The following is a 12,311-nucleotide window of genomic DNA, read 5'->3' as shown; positions in this document are numbered from 1 at the left end:
TGAAATTGTTTCATTTGATATCTTGAAAATGAATAGCAAAACAGCATTAAAATGTTTCCCACGCCAACTTGGGAAATTTTCCCATGCTCAGTGAAATTTTCTCGCACACTAATTTAATTGCAGTACAGTGACTTTTTACATAGTAATAAGATCAGCAATTTAAAAAAATTATCAAGTATATTGCTTGTAATATTTGCGTTATATGCATTTATCCAAAGTCTAGTCACCACTCAGTACAGTATTAGGCATTGTGTGTAATGGACAGTTTACTTGAACATTGTATCATAATTAATGCAACCAACGCAATTTCATTTTGGAAAAGTTAATAATAGTAGTAATAGTAGTGGCATGTGGTGTAAGAAAGCAAGTGTATGAGCTTATGCAACATCAGCCAAAAACAAAAAAATCACACCATTCCCTCCAAATACCTGTCCAGTTCCTCCTTAAATTTATTTAACCTATCAGCTTCCACAACGACAGTTGGAAGTTTGTTCCAACAATTAACCACCCGCTAGCTAAAGGCAAATTTCCGCACTTCTATTCTACATCTGTCTTTTCTTTATTTGAATTTATGCCCCCTTAGTTTCGTAATCTGAACAAATGGAAGGATACCATCAGAATTCAGCATGCTCAACCCATTCAAGGCCTTATACACCTCAATCAGATCACTGCGCAGGCGCATAGTCTCCAGCCACTGCAATTTGCAGAACTTAAGCCTCTCTTGGTAAGAGGATCCCTTCATTTCCCCTCACCAATCTTGTTGCCCTTCTCTGTACACGCTCAAGCAAATCGACATCCTTCCTAAAATGAGGCCTCCAGACCTGTACGCAGTGCTCAAGGCATGTCCTGACCATTGCCTTATACAGAGGGACAATTACCTCCTTTTCCCTGGTAGCAAAATTCCTATATATCATTGGCAAAATCCCATGACCTGCCCTGGCAGCCTGTCTGCATTGCTCAGAAAACTTCATATCTGACTGCACAATTACTCCCAGTTCTTTTTCATTTTCTACCACCTTAAGTGTAGTACCACACAGTTGGTACGTTTCTCTGGAATTACTTCTACCCATATGCAGTACTTTGCATTTGTCAAAGTTAAACTTCAGTTGCCACTTCTTAGCCCATCTGCCCAAATTATCTAGACCCTGTTGCAGTAGCACACTGCTATTACTGTAATTAACAACCCTGCCAACCTTTGTATCATCTGCAGACTTCGACACTAAGCCTGATATACCTTCATCAATATCATTGATGAAGGTATATCACTCACTCAGATCACCTCACAGGTGCCTAGTTTCCAGACACTGCAATTTGCAGAACTGAAGCCTTTCTTGGTAAGAAATTCACTATTCTTGTTGCCCTGCTCTGTCTTTCCAGATATCTGAGCAGTTCCCTCCCAAATGCAGCGTACTGTCTAGCTGCATGCATGCTAGCCGCGGATCACAAAGAAACCTACCACCAAGAATGTATTATTTTTACTGATTCTCTCAGTTAATTGCAGTGCTTGTCATCAATCAGGTTTAAAGTTCATTCATTCCTGTCCCATGTATAGGAGTAGCTACATTCCCTTTCTGAATCTGATATTCATTTTTTTCTGAATTCCCAGTTATGTAAGGATCAGGGGAAATGATGTGGCAGACACTGCATCCAAATCAACAGTGATCTTTTAATTTTTGCTTGTATAGTTCCCTATACAGACTACAGGCAAGTAATACGAAATAAACTGGCTTCCCAACGCTCATGGCATGGACAGGCTGCAAAGTCGTTTTTTGAGATTAAGCTTATTACTGAAAATTGTTAGTCTAATCTGCCCAGGATCCGTAAAAAGTAAGTTGTTCTAGCTCGACTCGGTATAGGACACAATCATCTGACACTGTTTTTTGCTCAGGGCTGTTTATTCTCCTGTGTACGAACACTGTGATATGATTCTAACCATCAAAGGTATTCTTATGTACTCTTTTAATGTGTTGGTGCTTTTTTTAGTCAGAGAAAATCTGACTGAGACTTAACACTTAGTCAAATTTTATCTGACAAAGGCAGTATGTCCAAAGTTTTTAAATTTTTAGAAAGTATAAATATGTATGCACATATATAAATTGTATATACTTCTGTTTCTCTCCATTTTTTTTTTTAACTTGTTAACTATTTGTACATTTTGATGTAATAACTTACTAGGTTACTGCTGTTTTTAATGTATTTAAGTAGTGGATGTGGCCTAGGTTGCTCGTGTGGCAAAAAAACATTCGCTCATTCATTCATGCATTTCTTCGGAATTGACATCTATATATAATTCTTGCATTTGCTTCTAAACCAGTTCAAACACGGAAATATCACACAGCCAGCTTTTACTCTTCTTTATTTATCCCTTCTGCTTTTCGAACAATTTTCCTCCACATGAATTTCCCAAAAATTGAAATGTACTGGAACTCAAATCTCATGTCACCAAGCATCTTCTTCTTGTCAACATTAGGTTTGAATTTCTGTAGATTGTAATTTTTTGAGAAATTCTTCACATCTCTTCTGCTCAGTGATATGATCCGATATGTGTCTATAACTTTTACAGGATTGAGACCAGATGGAATAATGGGTGAGACTGACTTTATAATAGGACGATTGCTACAATCAAGTATTAATCATTGTCCAGCATTAGCTAAAGCATGGGCTGCTCTTGCGTCTTGGTGCTATCGTTGGGGAAGAAAAGCAGTTGATGTTGCTGGGTAAGTACTTTTAATAAATATGAGTTTTGAAGGGCATATGACACGTGATATTTCAAAATACAATAAGCAAAGTACTCTGTTTTGCATTTTTGAATTTATTTTCTTTACAGTTTCATGTTTTCCACATTTTTCTCCTCTTTTGTAATAACTGTAAAAATTTAAATTCAGTTGTTTATTCTTAACAGTTTTCTGAAATTGGTATTTTCTTTTACTGGATGAAAATAAGAAGTTAAATACAGTGGATTCCGGTTATTTGGGCCACCGGTTAATAGGGGGTAGCCATTTATTTGGGGCAAATCTTAAATAAACAGAAACCAATCGAGAAAATAGCCAGGGTTTATTTCGCTTAATTGGGACAGCATGCCGTTTAATCGGGGCATGAGACCGCAGCACTGAAGATTACCCTACGATTGTCTCCGGCAGTACCACGTGGTTCGGTCGAAATTCTGGTCACAACCATAAAACAATAAAAACAATTACCAGTCACCTTTTATTGGGCTTTTCTGTTAGTGAAATCTATCATAAACAGACAGTAAACTCGATTTTACTGAATTTGCAATAATACCGACAGCTGGAATTCTGTGGGTTGTTATGGTGAAATGTGTTTACACTTCCATGAAATCTTCAGTCATATAAAAAAATAAATTTTCAGATTTTCTCTTCATTCCTATTTTTAAAGCTTTGTAACTCGTTACTCTGTTCTCACTTGTGTGTATTGTGTGTGTGCCGTGTTCTTTGTTATTGATTGCTTAACTTTTTACTGTTTTAAATTTTACCCCCCTCCCACCCACAAATGTCAGTGAACAGAAATGTCAACTAGTTCGTATCTACATATTACATCATCATCATCAGCCATTTTTAATCCACTGCAGGATGAAGGCCTCTCCCTCAACTTTCCAGTTCCTTCTGTTCTGAGCACTGGCTATCCATCTCTGCCTTTGTCTTCCAGGTTTTCTTCTAGCTCCTCCTGGGTACCATTCTGTTATTTTCTTAGTCCATCTGTCATCATGTCTTCGAGCTATGTGTCCTGCCCAAGACACATAGAATGTCCTTTACTTGAGTTTGCTGCCTAATCCATGTGTTTCTCTTCTTTTCTAACAGTCTGATTCCCAAAATAATTCGTTCCATTCTTTGCTGTGTAGTTATCAGCTTCTCTTCCATTCTTTAGGTGAGTGCCCAAGTTTCACTTCCATAAGTCATGGTGGGGGGAGTATACATTGGTTCATTATTTTATGATTCAGACAAACTGGGATATTGCTCTTCAGTATGTGACTATATTTCCTGAATGCTATCTGTCCAAAATTTATTTTTCTCTTCACTTCCAGCCATTTATCATCATTACAGCTAATAACTTGTCCCAGATAAGTATATGACTCCACCTTTTCAATTACTGCTCCTTCAATCATTATTTCTCTTTCTGTGGCATACTTGTTCATCATTACTTTTGTTTTAGCCATATTCATCTTTAGTCCAAAATCCTTACTAACTGTGCATAACTGATTAAGATTTTCCTCTAATTCTTTGGGATCATGGCTTATGACCACAATGTCATCTGCAAATCGTAAATGGTTTAGGTACTCTCCATTCACATTGACTCCTTTCTGCGACCAGTCTAATCTTCTGAAAGCTTCCTCAAGGGCAGCAGTAAACAGCTTCAGAGATATTGTCTCCTTGTCGAACTCCTTTCTCAATTTTAAATTTGCTACTGTCTTTGTCTAGTCTAATAAAGGAGGTAGCACTCTCATATATTTTCTTCAAAATCATAATATGCGGGGTACCTATTCTTTGTCTTTCCAGTGCCCGAAACATTGCCTTATGCTGTATGGAGTCAAATGCCTTTTCATAATCCACAAATGCCAGGCATAATGGTGTTTTATATTCATTTGCTTTCTCCATTAGCTGTGATATTACATGAAGGTGATCCATAGTTGAGAATCCTGTCCTAGAGCCAGCTTGCTCTTTCGGTTGATTCTCATCAAGTATTCTTTCTAATCTGTTAGTAATGACCCGTGTGAAAAAATTGTAGATGTGGGATAACAAGCTAATTGGTCTATAATTTCCAATTTCTGATTTATCTCCTTTCTTATGCAGCAAAACTATAATTGCATTATTCCACTGCTTAGGTGTCACACCTTTTCTAATACACTTTGTGAAGAGCCTTGTCAGTTTTTGTGTTATGTCTCTTTCTCCCAATTTTAACAACTCTACAGTAACTTCATCTTTCCCTGGGGCTTTCTGATTCCTCATTTTCTTCAATGCGTGTTCTACCTCATCAGGAAGAATATCGGGTATGTCGTATGTGTTGCTACTTTGCAATCCAACTTCCCCACTCCTGGCATCATTCCCTCGCTCCTTGTATAATTCTCTCTAGTAGTCTTCTGCTATTTGAATTATGCCTTCTCTGCTGTTTATAAGTACACCATCGCTATTCTTCAGTTTCAGTATCATTTGTCTTTCTGTATTACTGCTCATGGCTGCTAATTTAAATCCTTTGTTTTCCCTTAATGCTTGTTCTACTTTTCTTGTGTTAAATCTTCTTATGTCCTCTCTGAGTCTCTTTCTAATGGCTTTGCATAACTCAGTATACTCAATTTTCTCCCTGTCAGTGTTTTTCTTGCTCTTCATTTGTCGTCTTCGATTCATTATGACAAGTGTTTCTTGACTAATTTTTTCTTCTTTGGATTTCTTTTTCCCTATAGGTTTCTAGGGTTTTATTACTTCCAGAAAGTTGTAATATTTTTCATCGATATCTTGGGCCTGAGCAGTCTGCAGAAGCTCAAACTTGTTCTTAAGTTCCAGTACATACTGCTTTTTCTCTTCTTCTGTTATCTCAAAGATCTTTGTATTATTTACTCTAGTCAGTTTTTTCCTTTCCTACATCTATATCAAGTGTACATCTTACCATTCTGTGATCACTTCCAACATTTACCTTATCCAGGACGGTAAAATCATTCACAATATATCTTCTGTTAGTGAGGATGAAGTCGATTTCATTAGTTGTTAATCCATTTGGACTCTTCCATGTCCACTTTCTGTTCGCCCTTTTCTTGAAAAAGGTGTTCATTACTGACAGTCCTTGAGATTCTGCAAATTCCACAAGTCTTTCACCGCTTTCATTTCTTTAACCAATTCCAAAATTTCCTATAGTTCCCCTTTCTGTGCTGTTTTGTCTTTTTCCAACCTTAGCATTGAAGTCCCCCATAATAATAGTGTAGTGGGTTTTCTGCTCATCTAGAAGACTCAATTTCAGTGTCCATTTCTTCAACCTCTTCATCATCATGGCTCGATGTCGTTGCATAAATCATTATAATCTTTATCTTGTACCTCTTAGAAATCTTGAGTATTAGTCTTGACAACCTTGGTGATGTACTTTTGAATTCCAAAATGTTGTTTTTGAAATCTTTATGGACCAGAAACCCAACTGCACCTTCTCTCCTTTCACTGTTTCCACTGGTGAACAGCAGATTTCCACTTGATAAACTTATAAGTGAGTCATTTCTTCTTCTTGTTTCAGCCAAACCGATGATATTCCAATTCACATTTCCTAATTCCTTTTCCAGCTCTAATATCCTGTCTTCACCGATGAGTGATCTTACATTATAACAGGCCAAGTTCAGTTTCCGTGCATGGCAGCCTGGTCATACCCAGAGATTCTTAGCACCCTCTGCTTCCACTCTGATCCTCTTGCTGCCGTAAGGGGGGAGTGAAAGCTGCTGGGGACTGGGGGTTTTGGTTTGTCGTGCTGTCATATGCTGGAGGGTTTGGTCTTTTCCTCTTCACGCTGACCAGCCTTCTTGTAGAGAACCACTCTACACGTTCGTTGCCACCTAAGTGACTTAACAGGGCTTACCATCGAGAAGGTGTGCATGAGTGGATTTTAGAGAGGCAGGCCAACCAGACTTCTCCTAAATCTTTTGTATTAGAAAGATATTGGATCCGTCAGTGTTTTAGGCTGAGTGTCTGATAACACACAGGATACCTATTCCCCTCTAAGCCCCTACTGTACATATTACAGTACATATTAATTATTCCGATTATCACATATATTCTTCCGATTTTCACTATCATTTAATTTTTAATTGGTAAGGTAATAAAGCATAAATTTGTGCTTAATGTATCTTTGCTTTTATAGCCTGTGGATAATATTCCTCCTATTTTCGCTAATTAGAATCGCTGTTTAACACGTTTGCTGCCGGGCATGAGTCAGCATGCTATCGTCAATAGCGCGGCACAGAAGGAGGAGACTGTCGCCAGAAGCCGACTGTGTTTCCATAACGAAAATGCTTGAAAATTGGTAATAAGGGATTGTTAGGTATACCCTATCAATATTCAAGTGTCATATATGCAGTGTCCAAAAGATTTTGAGATTCGCGCGCCAGCACGTGATAGGCACTGGAGGTCAAATTTCGCTTTAAATGCCACATCACGCGCTGGCGCATGACACAAAAACATAATAATATAGTATCTAAATAATAAAACAAAAAACATGATAACATTAAGAAATATGTTTAATTTCATACTGAACCAATACAGATTACAAATGTTACTTATGTATAATGTTCGCACAATCTAAGCAATAGCCGGGTGTACCTTCGGAATAGCAACGTTTGCATTTCTTCCTCAATATCTTTCCACCTTTTCTTTCTTCCCGTGGTTTGAGCACATGTTCCAGTTCATGTACATCATGCACAATATGAGGGAGATCAGATGGCTGTTTCAATAAAGATCTGATCACTGATAAACGGAAGTCATAGAGTTGCACCTTGTTATGTGAATATTTATTATAGATATGGTGTGCATTGATCATTATTAGTTGCAAAATATGCATAAATATTTTTGTAGGCCACCTAATGATTTTCCTTTCGCAAAGATAATAGCCAAGCATTTGATCTTGCTTGTCACTGCCTGACATAAACCTATTATACTCAATTATAGGCAATGGTTTTGATTTCAGTTTGCGTCGTTTGTTCTGCTTTTCCACCATATCATTTTGGCATTCTGTAGGTATGTAACTGACATCTCTTCTGTCCTTCCACTTAGCAATCATTACACCACGGGCACACCTTGATGAAGTTTCCCCTTTCTTCAGCTTTTTTTCTCGAACCTCTTTCGGAAATGTTTTCCTATTACTTCTGATTGTCCCAGTACAATGGATTTGTCTGTCAGCGAGACACTTAACGAGTTCATAGCTATTGTAATAATTGTCCATAAATATGCTATGCCCGACAACTAACATCCCATCAAGTAAGTTCATGACGACTTTTTGTGCATGTCCTTTTCCACCAGAATCATCCAACATACCGGTATATACTTGAAATTCGATAACCATGCCAGTAGGCATTGTGATCATATATAACTTGATGCCGTACGTATGGCGTTTGTTTTGAATGTACTGTCGAAAAACAAGCCTTCCATGCCACAATATCATAGACTCATCTAAGCTAATCTCACATCCTGGATAATATATTTCCGAAATTCGTACTTTGAACAGTTTCACCATTTTTTGAATTTTATATAGGCAATCCTGTGGACATACCTCTTTCTTTTCTGGATTTTTTGCAAAATGCAAGGCCCGCAGTAATAATAAGAAACGATTCTTGCTCATGTTATCTGCCAACACATGTAATCCGAACAGCTAATCTGTTTCCAATAATCATGTATGCCGTTCAGTCGAATGGTTCCCATACGTAAAATTAATCCTAAAAATACCAGCATTTCATCTCTAGTGGTGTCCTTCCATGCATTTATTCAAGAATGTTCTTTATTTTCTCGGGGAAGAAGTATTTCATGAGCATAAACATTTGTTTGTGTAATTACTTCATCCAAGATATTGTCGTCAATAAATGGCGAAAGTAATCTATAGGATTATCACCTGGCACGGGTTGCAGCAAAGACTCGGATTTTGTGAAACGAAACTGTTTCATCGATCTTACATCATTTTTTCCCACATGACGTTTTCCAACTTACCGGAATCCTGCATTGGAAGTGTTGTTTCATCTACACTTTCCGAATCTGAAGCGTCCTTTAGAGGGATAAAATCTTCGTCATCGTCGTAACTGATGTCACTGTGATATACGTCAGATAAATCCTCCAACATTTTTTCAATTTCTTCATCTGTAAGGGATTTTTTATATTGCACTTTTCTTCTTTTTGGGCGCGACTGTCCTGCTAAACTTTCATTTGCACAACTCGTATTACAAGGCTTTTCCACACGTCACATAACAAAATGTTCAACACCACGTACAACTACATATAGTTTACACCCTTTACTTGATGCCGAAACAAATATACACAGCAGAAACACAATGGCAACTGAAGTTGACAACTTCATACAAAAGTCTAATGAATCCCATGCTCGCGCATGATTGGCTACTGGGTAATGATGCCACATCCAGCGCCTGAGCCTGATTGGATCTTCAATACTGCAGCGACATCACGCGCTGGTGCGTGATCGGCAGCGAATGTGTTAATAGAATTAAAATTCAATTCACAAACGTGATCACAATGACCGGCACTTACTACACATTGTATAGTGAACTGTATTTTACTATGTTGAGTTTGTCGTAATGTGATTTGATTGTACAGTGAACTAATTGTAAAGGGGGGGGGTACATTGTATTTTTAACTATTTACGTGAAACTTCGGATAATTGGGGCAGCCGCTTAATCAGACAAAAATGCACTAGTCCCGATGTGTCTCAAATAACCGGAATGGACTGTATTATGATTTTCTAATCGTTGATTGCTCCAACTTTAATTTAAAATTAGACCATTTATTTTTAAGTGTTAAAATGTAAATATGAAATCTAATTTGGTAAACAGTAAAGTTATGTATGAGATTTTATCTCTCACTAGCATCAGTGATTCCTCAAGAGAAGACCCTCTGTGCCTTTTTATGACAGCTAAAATTGAAAATATATAGGGTGGCACACAATAATGTCAGCACATATTAATGTTTTCTAAGAAACTCATTTTTTCCTTAATTATTACCAAATAATACACAACCTTATTTTATCACATGCTGAATGTATGTGTTTATTGTTGACAAACAAGTTCTTGAAGGCTTACATCAGTATTTCTAATCAAGGCCTGTCATATCAATTTTATGATATTACTGAACAGTGAGGCTCTCAGTATAGCAGGTTTCTTACAAAACAGTTCTTTCAAGAAATTCTGTACATCATTCCTGGACATCATGACTCAAATGGAAATGTCTTTGGGGATTTCTGGTGGAAGTCATGAGTTTGTTACTTCTTTTGTCTATGGCATGTATTCTAAGGTTGGTCTAGTAGACAAGCTCAATTGGCTATTCTTTTCTTTGCATCCGACATAGGAAGTGTACTGATGCTTAATTTAAACTTGGTGCATTACTAGAAGAATTTGAGTCACTGAAGACATTGGTGCTTACTCTAGAAACAAATGTAACTGGTAGCTCATCATTAACTCAAGTATCTTGAGACTTGCCAAGTGATGCACCCTGAATTTAGTCCGAGAACTGTTCTGTTTGAAGGAGATTTAGATTTGTTATTTAAAGACTGTGTTGAAAGTGGCTAACATATTTTGTAATAAAGATAGGTGGACCAGAAACAGGTGTGTTTGCAAGCAGTAACAATTGATGTTACTAACAGATTTGCAGATTTTAAAGGGGTTGGATAAAGAGATAGCATTATTATTCATGTGGGAACTAACAATATGAAATAAACATGACCTGACAATTAATTTATTTTTTGGTTGAAATATAGGACCATGCTGAAAAAATACTCGTGTTATGTCAGAATTTGTTTTTGTCTGTAATTCTGCCCAGATACGATAGGGTATTATATGTAGGAAACAATGTTGATTCACTCAAAGCTTGATGGACTCTGCAAGACTTTACAGGGGAAATTTTTATCAGTGTGGCCCAAACTTGTAGATAGAGAGAATCTGTTTTGTTACTAATGGTATTCCTTTAAGAAAAGATGTGGTGCAAGTATTCTGCCTTTATCATTACTATTAGTATTAATAATGGCCATAGGTTCAAGGTAGCCTAAGGCTTACGCTCTACCAACCAAAAAAAAAAAAAAAAGAGTAAAATAACAATAAAATAAAATAAAGTAAATAATAAAATATTTATTATTAAAACCTATGATTTCCCTCCTCCCATATGTAACTATCCAGCAAACCTTTGAATTTCTCCAATCTATCTCATTCAATCAACCATGTAGGTAACATCTTTCAGTAATTTATAAATCACTGGCTAAAATAAAACTTCCTACAATTCAGTCTAAATATTTACTCTTGTCACTTGTATTTATGGCCCCAAATTCCAGTATCATTTATATTATTTTACTTTTGCCTCTCACAGCCTTGGCGCCTCTGTAGCCAGGTGGGAAGGAGCATCAGTGCGTAGCACATGCTTCTCTATTAGACCGGGGTTCGAGCCCGTCACCACTAAATACGGAGGATGCGGAAAGGTCAGGGAATGACCACTGCATATTCCTGGAGCAATATGGCCTTAGTTGCTAATGCTCCTAAAAACCAAATAACAAACAAACAACAAATTCACGGCCTTAAACACCTCAGTCAAATCTCCTCTAAGGTGCCTAGTTTCCGAGATGTGCAACCCACCAAAGTCTTTCCTCATGTGGATGCCCTTTTGCCGATCTGATCTAATGGGATTATGACATTCTAATCTTTACTACAAATGTCTGATAAATCATCATCAGGACACCATGGGCCTTCCTTGCAACCTGTCTGCAATGCTTGGAGAACTTCATTTTTGACTGTACCGTAACTCCCCAGTCCCTTTCTTCCATTACTGACTTTAGATCAGCTTCACCAAGAGTATAATTTATTTTGGGGTTGCTGTTTGGGGGTATAAGACCTTGCATTTTAGTAGTAGTAGTAGTAATGGAGGCATGTGATACAAGAAAGCAAGCATATGAGCTTATGTTGCATCAGCCAAAAAAAAAAAAAAAAATTTTTTTTTTCACACATTCATTCCCTCTAAAATTTGTCCAGTTCCTCCTTAAATTTATTCAAGCTATCAACCTCCTCAATGACAGATGTAAGCTTGTTCCAGCAATTAACCAGCTGATGGCTAAAGGCAAATTTCTACACATCTATTGTACAACTGTCTTTTCCTCAATTTGAATTTATGCTCCCTCAGGTTTGTAATCTGAGCAATAGGAAGAATCCCATCAGAATTAAGCGTGCTCAACTCATTGGCGCCTCCTTAGCCAGGTGGGTAAGAGCAGCAGTGCGTAGCACAAGCTTCTTGATTAGACCGGTGTTTGAGCCCGTGACTACCAAATACTGAGGATGCGGAAAGGTCAGGGAATGACCACCACATATCCCCGGAGCAATATGGTCTTAGTTGCTAATGCTCCTAAAAACTAAACAACAACAACAGCTCAACCCATTCAAGGCCTTAAACACCTGAAGGCAGATCACCTTGCAAGTGCGTAATCTCCAGCCGCTGCAATTTGCAGAACTAAAGCCTTTCTTGATATGAGGACCCTTTCGTTCTCCTCACCAATCTCGTTGCCCTTCTCTGTACATTATTATTCCTCTTATATTGTTTCTCCCTGATTGGGATTTCCACCTAATGTGGGTA

General features: G+C 37.6%; 1 protein-coding gene across 1 annotated transcript in view; it reads left to right on the top strand.

The window, feature by feature from the left end:
- Positions 1-12,311, top strand: part of nonC (serine/threonine-protein kinase Smg1) — a 1,411,261-nt gene that overhangs the window by 614,162 nt on the left and 784,788 nt on the right. Inside the window, exon 33 of the mRNA XM_090378365.1 lies at positions 2,564-2,717. Within this exon, the coding sequence (XP_090234491.1) occupies positions 2,564-2,717 (154 nt within the window). The remainder of the gene's footprint in view (positions 1-2,563; positions 2,718-12,311) is intronic.

This window comes from Mastigoproctus giganteus, chromosome 7 (genome assembly GCF_048544385.1).
Source record: "Mastigoproctus giganteus isolate SK-2022 chromosome 7, ASM4854438v1, whole genome shotgun sequence".
NCBI lineage: Eukaryota > Metazoa > Arthropoda > Arachnida > Uropygi > Thelyphonidae > Mastigoproctus > Mastigoproctus giganteus.
This window is presented reverse-complemented; position numbering and strand designations above follow the sequence as displayed.